This window comes from Sinocyclocheilus anshuiensis, unplaced genomic scaffold (genome assembly GCF_001515605.1).
Source record: "Sinocyclocheilus anshuiensis isolate Anshui unplaced genomic scaffold, SAMN03320099.WGS_v1.1 scaffold407, whole genome shotgun sequence".
NCBI lineage: Eukaryota > Metazoa > Chordata > Actinopteri > Cypriniformes > Cyprinidae > Sinocyclocheilus > Sinocyclocheilus anshuiensis.
In genome coordinates, this window is record NW_015552593.1 from 1,618,678 (window position 1) to 1,636,974 (window position 18,297).

Genomic DNA, 18,297 nt, shown 5'->3' on the forward strand with positions numbered 1-18,297 from the left:
GAATGTGAAAATGTTTCGTTTTGATGTTTAATATACAGTTCAGCCAAGCAGAACAGGATTTGGACCAATGAAAGTTCACTGTGGATAGTGGTCCTGACAGAAGTCAATAATTTATTCCAGAAAAATGAAAGTGGGACACTTTTATAGCTACTGAATTGAAAATACACAGTAAAGAGTTAAAATATGACTATATTATCATTACATCAGTCATATCTTATCACTGACCCTGCGGTTAAGCTAATTGCTTTTATCAGTTGACTGTATTTCTATGTAATGAAAAACACATACACATATTGTACTACTGAATTTAACACCAGCTATGTTTATTCATACTATTCATTCTTATTGTTTTTCCTTTCACTGAAAGGAACATATATATGGGCATACTTTTAATAGGATGTGTGTTTACAATACATAAAGAAATTACACCCACCATTATGTACAGAACCTCTGAGGGCTTGATGTGTGTTTTGTAATTATCGAAATCAAAAGAGCTCCATGTATCCTGAACAAAACAAACATGATCTGTATACAGCGAACGAGTCTTTGATCTTATTGTTCTTTTAAAAGTTCATCACAGTTCAACATTACTTGTGCAGTAAAGAACTATGTGATATTATATTAAGTATATTAAACCAGTGGTTAGATCTCATAAAACAACATACGTGGAATATTTTGGTTTGACCTTTTAACCTTGTTCCAATCCTGATTGCAGGTTTAAGCGGGTTGGGAACAAGAGTACTGTCTGTACACAATTATAACAGGAGAACAGGTGGTGCATATTCAGTGTGTTTCATGACCAAAAATGACTCCAAAGACAGTGAACGTGAATGTTTGTATCATATTTGATATGATTAACCACTATTGACATTAGTAATGTAACTGTGTGATCTCAAACATTAAATGGAACTCCAAGTTAAAAGTCTTTGTTTAAAGGAACGTATGGCATTTTATTGCATGAGTACAAGACTTTTTGTCTTCTTAGTGGATTTTCTAGTAGCTTCTGTCTGTATTCATAATGCAATTCAGAGAATGTTCCTCCAAGTTTGACATTCTCAAGCCATTTTAGAGCAAATGTGAAATTTAGAGGTCCAATGTTTCCTTCCCTAAACAAAATTTGTAGCATAACATGTTACACCATGTCCTAACTAGGTGTGAACCAACAGGTAATTTGTCTGCCCATAAAGAATGTGAAAATGTTTCGTTTTGATGTTTAATATACAGTTCAGCCAAGCAGAACAGGATTTGGACCAATGAAAGTTCACTGTGGGCGGGGCCTCTTGCTTATTGCTTATTGTAGTCACAGCCAGTTAGAATTTACTTGGAAGAGAAGGTTTTATCAAGGACACGGTTTTAGCATAGTAATGCCTGATTCTTCTAAGATTATTCATTAACACATTCTGTAGAAAGTTCTACATGTTGTATAATCTGTAAAACAACCCACAATTGTTCATATTGTCCTGTTGTTGAACAGCATAGAAACACATCTGAGTGTTGGTTGAGTTTTAACGAAATTCCTGATGAAAATGTGTCCTGTTAGCGCTTCAGACAACAGGAAGCTGTGGTCTTCTTAGTTTTTTAAAGGACAAGCTCAAGCGGCTGGTTATCATCCAGCAGGTCCAAAGATAGGCAGTTCATGGAGCGCTGGACACAAAATGAAGTATTGTCTGGACACATGCTGGTTGGGGAATGCGGAAGCCCAAACGTGTAGCTGACAGAGGTGTCTGGAACCGATGCCGTTCCCAGAGGGAGAAGAGGGGAATACAGTCGCACGTCATCCAGACTCAGACTGTAGCGGTCGGCTGGGTTACGAGACTTCTGATTTAAAACCTGTAATGGGTAATGAGCAGTTAGTGACATGATGAAGGAATGAAAAGGGAAAGATTGGAGAAGACAGAGACGGCAAACCTGTTTCATGCTGTCTGGATCACAATGGTCCACTTGATCGTTGACTGTAACTGAACTCATTTGTAGACCTAGAAACAGACGTTACAGTAAACAGGAGCAGATTTATATTCTCATCACAGTCTGCAGGCAAATATTGATTTACTGTATTTCAAAATTGTCAAAAAAAAGCATTTATGCTTTTAAGTCCTAATGCACTAATACAATATTGTGACACGCTGATTTGTAGTCCCATCTGTTTACATTAAATTTTTACACTGCCATTTAAAAGTTTAGGAAATAAATTAATAATTTTATTGAGCAAATATGCATTAAAGTGATCAAAAGTGGCAGTTAAGACTTTTAGATTTTTACAACAAAAAAAAAACCTATTTTAAAAATCTTGAAAATCTTACAAAAATAAAATAAAATGTAACGGTTTCCACAAAAATATTAAGCAGCACACTTAGTTTCAATAAAAATTCCATTAATTTCTTTAGCAATCAGAATATTAGAATGACTTCTGTAGGATCACGTGACACTGAAGACTGAAGTAATGGCTGCTGAAAATTCAGCTTTGCAATCGGTTACATTTTAAATATATTAAAATAGAAAACAGCTATTTTGAATTGTAATAATATTTCACAACATTACTGTTTTTACTGTATTTTTGATTAGATAAATTCAGCCTTGCTGAGCACTTGTTTAATAACAAATAAACATTAATTGCATGACAATTGCTAAAAAATATATATCAATCATATAATTACAATATATAATATAATAATATAACATAAATATGATAATCATCATGATCATAATAAATATTTATATACAATTTATACATAAAAATCTTGCACAAATCGCTCACTTGCCAGTAGTAGTATGCATGCATTTTCTCCATGATTTACACATTTAGTAACTTTATTTTTATGTTATGCAACAATGAAACAAATAAATTAAAGAATTAAATACAAATGAATCAGAAACAGATAGATAAGGTTTGAAAGTGCCCTAAATCGGATTGTTTTTTTTTTTGAGTCCTCACCTTTGAATTCAGTGTCTGATTGGATGGTGGGACAGTCGACGGACACGCCCTCCAGCAGCTCAGCCAATCGTAAGATATCCAAAGGATCGTCCACAGAGACCTCCCCAGGCTCCTTCACCACATCCTGCAAATCTACATTCAGATTTCATCACCAACAGTCCATCATGGGTTAATCTGTGCTTAACCCTGTCGTAAATCTAACGTGTTGTGACAAAAGATTTTGTCTTTCACTGTCAGTGCGAACGTGACATTTTGCAAGTCAAGCTGTCTGAGCAAATAAACTAAATAACTTCAGAACAACCTCAACAGCTTCATCTATGTCTTTTCAGCACTACATATGCAAGGAATCCTAGCAATGCTTATCTGTCAGCAGACCATGTCAAATTGATGAGCGTGACATTTTATACTGTTGCATAACAACTGCACAAGTATTCAAGCCCAGCAAATGATATGTGACTCTACAGTTGGCAGATGCGTTTAGAGAAATGTTGATTATAAATATAGTTGTATATATATTTTTAATACTGATTACGACTAAAGTTGTTTGACCCTCACCTTCCTCCTGCCACTCATCTTCATCGGTTCGAGTTTTGCTGCTCGTGTCGATGCCAGAGGTGTGTGAGGAGCCATGACTGACAGCAGAGATGAAGGACTTTTCCTTCTCCTCCATGGAAACCATCTCTACAGAGACGCTGTTTTGCCTGGTGTCCGCCTCAATGCCAGAGCTGCTGGTGGAGTGTCGAGACAGACGAGGACTGCCCTCGCTGCACGGTTGATCCAGGTCTAGCTCATCACTGATGTACGATTCGCGGTACCTCTTCTTCTCTGGATCCGAAAATAGAGAAAAAAATATTATTTCATCAAAAACAGCCTGACATGGAAGAATAATTATTTTACTAATAAGGGTGATTCTCACAAATGCTTTAACATATTTAAGTCTTACTTCATCCAAAATGAAAAGAAAAAATAAATTATATTTTTCGATTTGGTAACAACGTCTCTGTTTTCAGGGGAAACAGGGTGTCTAAAAAGTAGTAATTTCTGTATACAGTATATTCACAGTTTGTGAAAATATGAAATCCAGTTAGAAAATATATGTTCAATACAATTTTATCCAATTTATTTTATTTTTGTGATGTGTTTTTGTAAAGTCAGAATTTTGTTACAATACTGTTTTGAACGGTTTGCTTTTTGACAGGGTTAATATTTACTGTTTTTCATAGTGTGATTTGCCGAGTTATACTAATTAAATATTACTTAATATTAATTAAGTTTTATAATCTTATAGGAGCCCAAAACGTAAAACTGTATTGTCCCCATTTTTAGCTTTATAGGCAACAAGAAGTGAGATTTCAATGATATTTTGACCACTCAACTAGGAAATGTACTAGTTTCTATTTCAGAAATCTGGTCACCTTATTTTTCCATTCAATTCAGGTATATTTGTATAGTAATTTTCACAATACAAACCATTTCAAATATTGCAATCAAGAAGCCAGAGGTGACTGTGTCAAAGAAAAAGAATATTAAATAAACAGTTTATTCTTTTATAATCTATTTCCTTGACACTGTCACCTCCATTTAGTGTTAAAGAAAATTAAGCCTATTTTTTCCATAACTATTTTCCAAGACCATTGTGACATTACTGACATTTCTTCCTCCAGTACTCATTACTATAAATAAAAAATTAATCTGGAAATGAAAGTGGAAGTGGGAAGTAAAATAAATACATTATTATAAGTACTTGCTTACATAAAAATTGTTTATGTGAGGTCTCTGAAGTCAATAAACGAATGGGCTATAACAGAACCAACACCACTGAGAAGAAAACAAAAAACAAAATCATACTACAAAAGCAGGCATGAAGGGCCTGGAGATGAATATTATGTGGACACACACCCTCTGTCTCCTCCAGCTGCCGCAGGTGTTTGAGCGCAGGTTGCAAACTGAGGTACAATCGGTGACAGGAACTTAAATGCAGCAGAAGATGTCGGGAACGAACTTTGTAGATTTCCTACCATAAATATATCAAAACTTAATTTTGCATGACTAAGAATTTAATTTGGACAGATTTAAAGGCGATTTTCTCAATATTTTGATTTTTTTGCACCCTCAGATTCCAGATTTTCAAATAGTTGTACCTCAGTCCTCCAGCTGCCGCAGGTGTTTGAGCGCAGGTTGCAAACTGAGGTACAATCGGTGACAGGAACTTAAATGCAGCAGAAGATGTCGGGAACGAAAAGCCGAACCCGTGTAGTACACCAGCTTCCTCGCGGAGGGCAAACCATCCGGCTGGATCTCAAACTTCTTCCCCTGTGCAGAGAGCAGAAGACAGAACCTCTGTATTTTTGAAAATTTACTTTTAATGTTAGAGCAGGTGTTCAAGCACCACAATTCAAATCACATCAAAGACCAAAAATCACTTGAAATGAGGGAGAAACAGTGAGGTCTGGTGTGATCTAATATTGTAACAAGCAGTAACATTAAATGTTACCAGAAAAGTGAGTCGTCCCACATGAAACCAGGGGAAGTCATACAGCAGATCCCGCACATTGTTCACCTCCTGCAAATAAAAGAAACAAGGCCTCTGTTACATGAAAAGGGTCAAGTCAGAAGAATGGGATTTGTTAGTAAATTCAATGGCTCAGATTCCGATTCCACTAAATGGTTCAGGTTCCTTTATGATTCTATTACTGATTCTTTTATTACTTTTAAGAAAGCCAAATAATTGGTCCTAATCATACTTCATAAATATATATATCAATATTTTGATTTTTTTGCACCCTCAGATTCCAGATTTTCAAATAGTTGTACCTCAGCCAAATATTGTCCTATCCTAACAATTAATTAGTCAACTTTCAGATGATGTATAAATCTCAATTTCAAAAAATTGACCCTTATGACTGGTTCTGTGGTCCAGGGTCACATATTTGTATTAGATAACAAATATTACTATTTATAAGAAAAAAAAATGTATACATAACATTTTTATAGAATTTTATAATTTATTTTATTACAAATAACACACAGTTCATTATTCAGTTGAAGTAGTTTCTTGAAAATGGAACTAACATTTAGATCTCCTAACCCTACTTGCTACAAAACCCTTTCACATATCATTTGTTAGATTATTTGTAATATAAGCTTATTTGGCAGTGTGAGAAAGGAGTAATATATAAATCCTGTTCTTTATCAAAGCAGAAGGGGAGCCCATTTAAGGTTGGGGTCCGTGCCTCACCACACTGGGTCTTTGATCTCTTAGACACAGGGCCCTTAGTTTAATCCAAACCCAGACGCTTTAACGGGCAGATCAGTGGACTCAAGGGAAAGGCATGCACTCCAAATCCCTGTTTATGGACTGAACCATCTAATATATGCATTCCAGTCAGGCCTATCTGGAGAGCTCTATCATTGTGATTGGCACCGGCTCAAAGAGAAAACACAGGACTGCACTGAATCACAGAATGATGCACAATGAAGTAGGCCATTCACATGTGCTTTGCAGCGAAAAGCAACCAGAAGTCCATCATTTTCAATGAGGGCTGGTGATTTCAGGTAATGTGCAACAACTACTGTTGCGATGTTGCTGTGTCCAATTTTTTCACAGCTGCAATTTACAGTATATCCAAGAAGTGTTTTTCCCTGTTTTTGGTGGCAAGAAAAACGCCTCATGCATTCACAAACACACACCTGATACACTTGCATTCCTCGTAGAGTGAGTCCAAGGAGCGCTGAACCTTTCTCTTCTTTCTTGTCCTACAGGAAAAAGACACAGGCTTAGTAACACACGATGGATGGATGGATGGATGGATGGATGGATGGATGGATGGATGGAATATTTGAATCTATCTATTTATAAAATAGTATTACATGCACATACAAAAGAGTTTGTCTTTTTGGTGTTAATTTTTTAAAGAAGTCTCTTATGCTCACCAAGGTTGCATTTATTTGATCAAATACTCAAAAAATTGAAATATTACTACAATTTATTTTAATGTTCTGCCACATGATCCTTCAGAGATCATTCTAGCATTGGTTGAGCTGCTGTTGTAATATTACTCAATCAAGCACACTGCAGTTCCATCAGGTGCCACTAGTAGTGCAGAAATGACTTCACCTTTAACTTCTACTTTGATGAAAATATTTTCACATTCCACAGCTGAGAATGTCTTGACCTACAGCAAGACATTCTGATAACCGTGCATGACCTCTGACCTTCTGTAGGCGATAAAAGGTGACTGGGACATCCTCCAGACGGCAGGATTCTCTGATAAAGAGCAGGATAGCCTCACGCGAGGACATCCCCCACAGCTCTTTATGAACCTTGGGCCCGTGACACAGCAGGTAGTCAATGCCACGCTTCGCAATTATCTATAAGAGAGCAGACACGGGTCATGCGTGATTATAAAATGAGTGTGGGCTCTCACCGTGCTTTATTAGACTTACAAAAACTTTAATCAAACCCCTGCTGTAAAAGCACAAGAAGAATTTGCTGGTTTGGTGTTTTTAAAAAAATGCTAGTCAGTCAGCATGGTCTTTCTGGTGAAGCTGGTTGTCCATGAAAGTCTTGTTAGTTAAAAACCCTGGACTAAAGACGATAGCATACCAGCGTCCAAATACCACAAATGCTGGACTTTTCAACCAAGTAAACCAACTTTTAAACCAAATCTTTATATGATTAAAAACGAAGTAAGCACCACTTGCTTGGATGCAAATGTATGTGATTGTATTTTATACACTCTAATAAAGATTTACCCAGGGTGGAAAGTATTCTTTGGGTTGGAAATACACAGTGTGTCCCTGACTGTGGCTGTCTGAGGGGTGGTCAGAGTGATCGGCCTGTAGGGCGTATCCTGCAAGCTGGAAATACACTTCCTCCTGCTGTCGGCATTCTGAGCGCAGGACACGTTCCCGCAGATCATAGTAGTACAGTTTTCTCGCTTTACGCTCACTGAGAACACAGAAAAAGAGTAAGAAAAAGAGCATGAGAAAAATAAACTAGACATCAAATATAAATGTTTTAGCAAGAATTATTTCCTATTTATAATTATATTTCCAATAAATCCTGTTCTTTTGAACTTTCTATTTATTAAAGCCAAGGTTTAGTTCACTCAAATGAAAATTTTCGTCATTAATTACTCACCCTCATGCCGTTCCAAACCCGTAAGACCTTTGTTCATCTTTGGAACACAAATTAAGATATTTTTGATCAAATCCGAGAGCTTTCTGACCCTCCATAAAAAAGCAGTGCAACTGAAATGTTCCCAGACCCAGAAACTTAGTAAGGACATTAGTAAAATAGTCCATGGAGGGTCAGAAAGCTCTCAAATTTCATCAAAAATATCTTAATTTGTGTTCCAAAGATGAACAAAGGTCTTACGGGTTTGGAACGGCATGAGGGTGAGTAATAAATGACCAAAATTGTGGGTGAACTAACACTTTAAAGAATCCTTCAAAAATGTATCACTGTTTCCACAAAAATATTAAGCAGCACAACTATTTTCAACATTGATAGTAATGTTAAAAAAATGTTTCTTGAGCAGCAAATCAGCATATTAGAACGATTTCTGAAGGATCATGTGACACTGAAGACTGGAGTAATGATGCTGAAAATTCAGCTTTGCCATCACAGAAATAAATTACATTTAAAAAATGTATTAAAATAGAAAGTGTTATCTTAAATTGTAATATTTAACATTATTATTGTTAAATAAATGCAGCCTTGGTGAGTGTGAGACTTCTTTCAAAAGCATTAAAACAGCCCCTAAACTGAAAAATTAAATGTTTGAAATGAAATGTTTCTAAGAATTCACATCAAGCCTAATTTAAAATTTTAAAATAGAACAAAATAAATTCTGCCATCATTTTCTAATTTAACTATATTAATCCAGCAAAACTAAATATGAATAAAAATAAATTTAATGAAAGACTCTCCTCGGTCTATCTTCAAAATCCTCCACTCATTTGCCACATTCAATAAAATCTAAAGTTAGGCTGAGTTTCATAATAAGCAGTTTTCAGTTACACCACACCCAGATGAGGGAGGAAAATTCTTCCTAATAAAAACAGCTTTCAAAGACAGGCCAGATCAAACCAGATCACAAGCCCACTCAAACTGGCCTCACACCCTGGTGGATTAAAACTAATGAAGGAAAGAGGCCAAGGAGAGGATTCCTCCCTTCAAACGTTCGGGAATCTCTGGCCTGTTTCTTACCAGATGAGTCTGCCATTCTCCACATAGTACTGGACCTTCAGACAGAGCAGGGGAGGGATTGACCTCCTCTGTGACCCCTGCCGAGAGAAAGAACAGGCTTGACAGGTTACTGTGGCAACCCCCTCATTATGAAGTCACTCCCACATCCCGACCGGCCTACTAGTGTTTATCTTTACTATCATACAGTAACCACGCTGATGACCACAAGGAACACGGAGCACATGGTACAGTCATGCTGTGATGGAATCAGTACAATCACAACACTATTTATATTTATATGATTATCACATCGATGAACCATGTATTTTACAGATATGTAAAAGAACACCATGGTACTACTGATAATGATGGAGGACCGTGTTATGCTCACCTTTCCTGAGTCCTGTTTCCACTCCTTAGGAAAGTACGTAGCAAGTTTCTCTTCCAAGTCCAGAAAGATGTGCTCATTGTCTAAAACAGCCCAGAAAGGACACACAGGAAACAAGCGTAAATGCTTTTGGCATGCAAACAATGGCATCAAGAATTCATGCATGAAATCTGCCCAACAATGACCTCAATTAGGGAGACGGCTGGAATGAAAAGACCCGTTGAGTCATTGGTGAACGCAGGGTATGCAACAACCCCAGCCGCAGACAAAACTTACCCCAGTAAAAACTAGCAGCCTCATGCCAGAGCGATTGCGATTGCAAAAGAATTCTAGCGCTTTGAGTAAATCGTGTAAACACTTCTAAAAAGGAGCTTGTGCAAGAATGGAATTAAGATGGTTTAAATAAATGTCACAATGGAAAGATGAAAGAAGATTTAGCTAAGACCAATAAATAGATGTTATTTCCCAAAGTGTTTAGAAACAAGGTTTCAAGCACATTCTTTTCATTCAAGTGGTCCATGTGATTTATTTCATTTGCCAACGTGACCTCTTTAGTATTTGTATGCAAAGTAGTGATACACACATAGATTATCATATGTTTGAATAGGCACTGACATGTACAATAGCAATGTACTGTCAGCAACAAAAAAGCTAATCATTACACTTTACACTAAATTTCAATTACCATTATTTAAAAACATTGTTATAATTTATACAAAGAACATTATTATTAGGGTTAGGATTATCATTTCTTCATATATTTTTGTAAAATAATCAAATAATAAAATTAAGTAATTTAATTTTTTTAAATATGCAAACATAAGACATTCATATTTATACTCTATTATACTCATAAATATAGTCTAAGTACACTACTGGTCAAAAGTATGGAATTGTTTATGTTTTTAAAAGAAGTCTCTTATGCTCACAAAGGCTGCATTTATTTGATTAAAAATATAGTAAAACCATAACCGTATTAGTGAATATATTAGTGAATATTATTGTGAATAACACATAATATTAGTGAATATATTTTATAATGTAATTTATTTCAGTGATGGCAAAGCTGAGTTTTCAGCATCATTACTCCAGTTTACAGTTTCACATGATCCTTCAGAAATCATCCTAATATGCTGATTTGCAGCTCAAGAAACATTACTTTTAATTATTAAAAAAACATTTATTTTCAGGATTCATTTAATGAATAGAAAGTTCAAAATAACAGAATTTATTTGAAATAGATTTTTTTTACATTGTTTTGATTACTTTTGATCAATTTAATGTAAGGCTGGATAAAAGTTTTTTTTTTTTAAGAAATCATATTTCCTCTCAACTTCTGAATGGTAGTGTATCACAGTTTAAACAAAAATATTATTATATACAGTATTTATAAATACAGTAATAAATTATGAGTGATTATGAAAATTCAGAGTAATTCATATTAAGTTTTAGATGCTGTCAGAATGTTTATATTGTATGTTTCAGTATCTGTACAAACACAGAAAAATGTATGTGAACTTGTTAACACTTTATGTTATGTTTTTACAAGTGCAAGTTCACATTCCGTTCAGTTTATCCATGCTTTATCACTGCTAACTTCGCATCACTACCTCCCTCACTAAATGACTCAAACTCTTTCTGACTCACTGTCTCTTTATCCGAGGTTCATGACGAGAAGGTTGTGACCCTGCTAAACGCTCAGCCAATATCAATTGCTCTCTCCTGCTGCCTCTCTGCAGTGAAGTGGTGAATCATGGTGAATTCCAGGCTTAACAAAGTTAATATAGCTTGATTCCAAGCCTCAGGGGTCACCAGCCCTCAAATACACAAAAACAAAGACGCTCTTATCCAAGAGGAGAGTGACACAAAAAAATCGTAAAAAGGTATTCAAGGGAAGAAGAAGCTGGAATGAGGCTTTTGAATGAGAGGTTGAAAATGAGAGCAAAAAGAGAATAATATAGAGAGAGCCTGATTGGAATGGCAAAAGACAAATATTAGATGCCACATTAGTTTGAACTGGATTTAATTCAAATTTCCCTGGGAACAAAAGCAAGTTTGTGTCTTTGCAGATTATGTTATTCAGGTGCAGTTCATACATTGCTTGAATTGGCAAACAACCTGAAGGCCTTGAGCTGTAAGCATTTGCATTCGAAAGTCTTCAGTGAAAGACAAATAAAGCAGCTCAAATGTGGCTACAATTTCCATTTACAGTAGATACAAAAACACACTTCCTTTGAGATTCACATACACTCTAAAAAATAAAGGTTCTTTCGCATCTACGGTTCCATGAAGAACCTTTAAAATTCATGGAACCTTTCCATTGCACAAAAGGTTTTTATAGCGGAAAAAGTTCTATAGATTATTATAATGTTCTTTACACTAAGAAAACAATGGTTCTTTTAAGAACTGTTCACTGAAAGATTCTCTGGTGAACTAAAAGTGATTCTGCTATGACATCAGTGCAAATTAGTGGTTCAACGGATCACAAATCTCACGGTTCGGATCACATTACGGTTTTTGACCCACGGATCGGATCATTTTTCGGATCAGCAAGAAAAGAAAAATATTTCAATTTATCTTGCTTTCCATTTATTACTTAATGCGAAGTATTTCTTTTGATACCACAGCAAATACTACTAGATTAACTAAGAAAGTTTAAACATGATTAAAGAGACAAGAGAACAGCCAGTAAAAATAAGAACAAATACACAAATTACAATCATAGATCAACACAACGCAATATGTTACAAATAAAATAAGGTTGGTAGTATCAAATACAGAAATGTAATAATTAGGGAAAATAACACTGCATAGTGTTCATTGTATAAATTAAATATAGATTTTTATCACAGCTGTTTTGTTGTTTGATGATCATTAATGACAGCACCAGTATTTATAAGCCACTGTCCCTTTAAGACCTGATGAACGGATCCGATAAAATGATACACATCACATCCGATTTCTTTCTCAGCTGTTTTCATTCACTTGAGACATAACTGACTGCGTTTACCTGAATGATTGTCGAGATGGGTATTTTGTCATAATTTTATGTGTATGTGTCTGTTCAGAGGATTCAGAAGAGGATTCAGTTCGGTGTTTGCGCGCCATCTGAAACGCGTGTGCGTGCTTCATGTGTGTGCAGCTGTGCGCGTAGAAAACAGCGTGCATGTAACGAATGGAGTTCCCTTTCGCCTTTTCTCTCTGGAATTGTTTAAAATTCGCTTGCTTGTGTAAATACGAACAAATGATAAACTTATACTCTATTATGGTTAAATTTTGCAATTAATCCGCGGATCACATGCGTGCCGAACCGTGGGGCTTGGTCCGTACGGATCACGGATCAACTACGATCCGTTTAACCACTACTGCAAATCCCCCTGTTGCGACCTTTAAAAGGGTACACTGCAATTGGGAAGAATCAATTCTTACTTTTGACTAAAGTCAATCCAAAGTAGTGCAGCTCTTTAACCCCGAGAAGCTCACAGACACTGTGAAACACATCTTGACCCGTTGCTTTTAGCTTGGAGGAAAAGAAAAACAGATTTGACAATGAATCAGATACAAAAACATGATTTTAAAATGCATTCTGATTCTAAATGCTTGCATTCAACTCAATAAACAAACACACATCTGCACATTTTATATACTGTTTATTACAAAATAAAGTACAGCCTTCCGTAGGTTATTACTTTTTGTCATTTGTCATTGCTGCAGATAACAATATGAAATATTACAAGAGCTGAATATTTACCCCCACTGTGATGTCCAATGTCTCCTTGGTGGGAAGGAGGACACATACTGTCCTCTCTAGTTTGGTGGGGACAGACATGGCCTATGGAATCTCATCCACATATACACATGCGTACACACAGATACAGTCACACACTCACACTGGCCTCTTTCTCTTCAAGATGCTTTGTCTACAGGTATTGGCTTCTTCATTTTGAATATCTGTAAAAGAACAACAAAAAAAACAAGACTCTCCTTCAGTGTAAGTCTATAGGATTTTATGCCCATTTTATCGTCTGCCAGGTGGAAATCATATGCTTGAAAATGATATAATAATATCATAAAAATAATAGCGCTGCACACCTCTCCTCAACAAACTTTATGATATGAGATATCATCCATGTCAAAAATACAAATGGGTGGGACAATGTATGAAATTACCTTAAGTGTGATCCATTGTAATAGTGTTGCTTGCTTTAGCTAACTAACAATATAATAATTGAAGAATGAAGTATGATTAGTTCTATGTCGAAATATCTGCTAATATCTTTTTTAATATCTTTTCTCATATTTCAAAACGAGGCAAAAAAAAAACAAAAAACACTGGGGTAATTAAAATGTCTAGACTGTCCAGAAATGTTGATGACGTCTGTGGTGGAATATGCAATCATGCAATAAAAGCTCATTACATTGCACAATCTGCCCAGTTGAGTCAGATTATATAAACATCCAATTATGTAATAATGAAATTAATGCTAAACAATGAGTCTTGCAGATCCTGTGGTAAATTTTATTGGGTGATCTTATCGTGTTTGTAGAACTTCACTTTTCCTACAATGTAGATAAGCGCACCTGTGAAAACATCACAGGCTGCAGATGCATTCTCCACATTTTTGGGCAAATTCCACCTGCTGTATGTTTTCACTGAACTGAAATGCCTCAACATTGTCCTGTTGATACAAAACTAACCCTATAATTTGTCATTTTGCACCCATTCTATAATGCTGTACAGTGAATGTATTTGGACACTTAAGTCACACTTAAAATGTATGACTGTAAATGCAATTTTTGCCATTACTTTTAACCAAAAAATATTTTCACACAGGTGTCCTAGCAAAGTACCCTCACCCTCAGGCTATCCAAGATGGTAACATATCTGGCGAATTTTAGCATTGCATCATTTGTTCACCAATGGATCCTCTGCAGTGAATGGGTGTCATCAGAATGAGAGTCCAAACAGCTGATAAAAACATCACAGTAATCCACAATCAATCCATTCGACTTGTGAAGCTAAAAGCTGCATGTTTGGGAAGGGAAGGTTACTTTGGAAATGTAATAGGTTACAGATCACAAGTTACTCTATGTAAAATATAATAAGTAGTGTAACTTTTCAATTACTTTATTGAAGTAATGTAACTGATTACATTTGATTACTTTTCTAAATTTCTAATGTTTTCAACTGTTAATTATTTTCAAACATGTAAACCAGTCAGGGTTAATCTTACAGTAGCGCTGAATACTGTCAGACTTTCAAAATCCTTTATCACTTGAATTAAGATTATAATACTTTAATTTTAAAGGGGACATTGGATGCAAAATTCACTTTTACATGGTGTTTGCATATAAATGTGTCTTAGCAGTGTGTGAACATAACCACCCTACAATGATAAATATCAATTCACTTCTTTTGTTTAATCCCCAAAAAACCTAAACAGTCTCAGTTATCAAGCCATTTTGATTTTCTGATGTCATACTGCTCAGGCCCCACCCACGACTGCTGACGGACTGTTCCGAATTTGCATATCTCCGCCCTCAGCAGCTGTATTGAAAACAATGTCTCGTAAGCAATGCAGGTGTTTTGTAGTTGGATGTAGAACATCCCGACATCAAGAGCCACTGAAGACACAGTGGATTAGTTCTGTTTTTGATTGTAACGCGCCACCGAATACACCTAAATTTGTTTATGTCTTTATGTCTATGTTCTTTCTGAATGAGGGACAATTCAAAGCAGGTTTTGCTAAAAAGTTCAAACTCAAGGATGGAGTACCCACTGTTCATGATCCAGCTGCACCTGCAGAAGAATTAAATCTCACACTTTATATTTTTTATGATTACTTGCAAATCACCTTTGTTCTTCCACGGAAGAGAGGGGTGGGGTGAGCAGCAGGTCATTATGTTGCAGATATTTCATTAAGACCCTAAAGAATCATACCAACTTGTGGAAAAGGGGAATCCGATGTCCCCTTTAAAGCATAGCCTCCACAAAATCAGACTTACTTTGAGATCAATCTGAGGTTAATTACAGACTTAAAATCATAACAAGAAATAGTTTAATAGCTGATAATGATACTGTTTTTGAAATTAAATTATATATACATAAACCCAAATTAAACTGTTATTAAATAATCATGTGTCCTATTCTGTGTACTAAATTCCTGAAACATTGGCATCTCATATTTTAGAGCAGTCAATGCAATTTGGGAAAGAAATCAATTAAATCTGTGTGTGTGTGTGTGTGTGTGTGTGTGTGTGTGTGTTTTTGTGACATATGAGGACACAAATTTGTATAATGACATGGGTATGACATAGGAATTACAAGGAGAAGGTGACTTATGAGGACATTACCCCATGTCCCCATTTTTCAAAACGCTTATAAATCATACAGAGTGAGTTTTTTTGAGAAAGTAAAAATGCACAAAGTTTCCTGTAAGGGGTAGGGTTGGTGTAGGGCAATAGCACATACAGTTTGTACAGAATAAAAACCATTATGCCTATTGAATGTCCCCACAATTCACAAAAACAAATGTGTGTGTGTGTGTGTGTGTGTGTGTGTGTGTGTGTGTGTGTAAACTGTTCATTAAGTCATTGGACTGGCATACATATTTGGATTCAAGAAAATTTTCATATTTTCAAAATGTTATTTGGTACACAAAAAAATTTACACCTGCTCCCAACCATGTGTAAATGATGTGTAAAACATCCAAATGTTTCATTTTTTTAAACACTGCATTTTGATAACGCTATATGTAATATAATAATATTTTATGAGTTTGTTTGCCAATATAGCTAGGTAATCTTTAAGAGATTGAGGTTCAACTTATTTGGCTTGCTGTCTGCAGTGGCTTATTAACATTCACACGTTTAACTATCGAATCAGAGGTTTGTGAATCTGGTTTTCAGGAAGGTCCATTTTACATGCCAATTACTCTGAATGTATTCATATATTTACAAATGTTTCATGAATGAGGCCTATAGTTTTAATCAAGAGTTTATATGACACACCAATGCACAGTTTTTAAAGTTGTAGTATGCTGACATTGTTGTGTTTTCACGTGACCTGCAGCGGTCTGATTAAGTAGGAAGTTACACAAAGGAGTAGTGAAACTTCAACAAAGTCTGGGCTAAAACAAAACTTGTGTGTGTGTGTGTGTGTGTGAAAAATTCAGATGTAACCCCCTTTGCCCATTTTCATAAGTAACTGTAATTTAATTACACATTTACTGTAACTGATTACAATTTCATTTATTTTGTAATTAAATTACGTAATTTCGTTACATGCAACTAGTTACTCCCCAACACTGTTTGTAATAAACAAAGTTTTTAACTTTAAATCATTGCCTTCAGGCAAAACTACAAGTCCTCTATCTATAATATTGCTTTCTCCAGTGAAAAAGTAGTCTTGTCTGAATCAGAGGACAAATATGCACAGATCATGCAATGTTTTATTTCAAAATAGTTCTAAACAAATATGTTTGTGGATTTTGATGTGAGAGGACAACAGAGAACAGATACTTTTTCACTGGAGGAATATTATTGATTTTGGACAGTTATGGACAGCGTTTTGTTCAGAAGCAATGGTTTAAAGTTAAAAATGTCCTAATGGTGGATTTGTTTCTTACAAACATGCAGCTTTACACTTCATATGAAGTTAACTGATGGACTGGAGTCGTGTGGATCATTTGTGGATTATTGCGATGTTTTTATCAGCTGTTTGGTCTCTCATTCAAACGGCACTCATTCTTCACTGCAGAGGATCCACTGGTGAGTATGATGCAATCTGTTCAGATGAAGAAATAAACTCATCTACATTTTGAATAGCCAGAGGGGGAGTGAACTATTTTGGGTGAACAATTCCTTTAACATTTAACAACCACAAAGTGGTGGATTTAATCCCTTACAAACTGTAATGCTTTTCTTAAAGTCTCAACCTAAAAATGTAATTTAAGTTCAAATACCATATGTATTCTAAATGTTTACATAAATCTCTATATTAATTAGCTATTGGCTGTAATTATGCTGTTTCTCTCTCACATTGCGTTAAAGGGGTGTGTTTAATTTCACGTGATTCAGAGCCACAGTGATGTCAGTCCACACCTGTGAATCAAGACAATATCTAGGCTACTGTTAACCGCTACAGCCTCAGGGGAATCCAGCTGCTAGCTGCTAGTTGAAGACTGAGATATGATGATAAAGGTATAGTTAACCCAAAAAATGAAGATTCTGTCATGTTGTTCCAAACCTGTTTGACTTAGTTTCTTCTATGGAACACTACAGGAGATGTTAGCCAGCAAATTAATGACAGTCACATTTCCTTTTATTGCATATTTTTTCCATGCAATGACAATGAAGGTTGACCAAAGTTGTCGTTCTGCCTTTTGTGCTCCACAGAAGAATTATCACTTACTGGGAACAACACCAGAAACAAACACTAAGTGAACTACACGCCTCTAATGATGCCATTTTAAAGGTGTAATGAAGCAAAAAAAAAAACAGACAAGACCTGTATACAGACTAACAATCATCCAAGCCAACAATTCAGCCAATGTCTGGTCGTTTTGAGATTATTTTGATCAATTAACATCAGCATTATCTCTCCCTTCATACACACTTTTGTTGGATGGCATGCAGTGCAAAACATTACTTAGGCCTATTTGTTTAATGCTTCCAAGACTATTACAACTATTCCAGCCCTCTACGAACACCTTGGCAATTGAATCGCAATTGGCTAGTACATTTTTTTGTTTACTCGCCAGACTGATATATATATATATATAT

The 18,297-nt window shown here is 35.6% G+C and overlaps 1 protein-coding gene across 3 annotated transcripts in view; it reads right to left on the minus strand.

The window, feature by feature from the left end:
* Positions 1-1,389: 1,389 nt before the first annotated feature.
* LOC107665601 (FERM domain-containing protein 6) overlaps positions 1,390-18,297 on the minus strand; it is a 26,258-nt gene continuing 9,350 nt past the window's right edge. The window contains exons 2-16 of one of the 3 annotated variants that reach the window (XM_016456535.1): positions 13,265-13,464; positions 12,943-13,033; positions 9,517-9,596; positions 9,147-9,223; positions 7,688-7,883; positions 7,148-7,303; positions 6,623-6,688; positions 5,427-5,495; positions 5,161-5,245; positions 4,832-4,921; positions 3,488-3,757; positions 2,933-3,064; positions 1,909-1,976; positions 1,581-1,830; positions 1,390-1,465 (exon numbers count right to left, since the gene is read on the minus strand). In XM_016456535.1, coding sequence (XP_016312021.1) covers positions 1,464-1,465; positions 1,581-1,830; positions 1,909-1,976; positions 2,933-3,064; positions 3,488-3,757; positions 4,832-4,921; positions 5,161-5,245; positions 5,427-5,495; positions 6,623-6,688; positions 7,148-7,303; positions 7,688-7,883; positions 9,147-9,223; positions 9,517-9,596; positions 12,943-13,033; positions 13,265-13,342 — 1,710 coding nt within the window. In that variant the 5' untranslated portion in view covers positions 13,343-13,464 and the 3' untranslated portion in view covers positions 1,390-1,463. Of the gene's footprint in view, positions 1,466-1,565; positions 1,831-1,908; positions 1,977-2,932; positions 3,065-3,487; positions 3,758-4,831; positions 4,922-5,160; positions 5,246-5,426; positions 5,496-6,622; positions 6,689-7,147; positions 7,304-7,687; positions 7,884-9,146; positions 9,224-9,516; positions 9,597-12,942; positions 13,034-13,264; positions 13,465-18,297 lie in introns of those variants that run through there. The other 2 variants (XM_016456534.1, XM_016456536.1) reach the window with 2 other exon arrangements.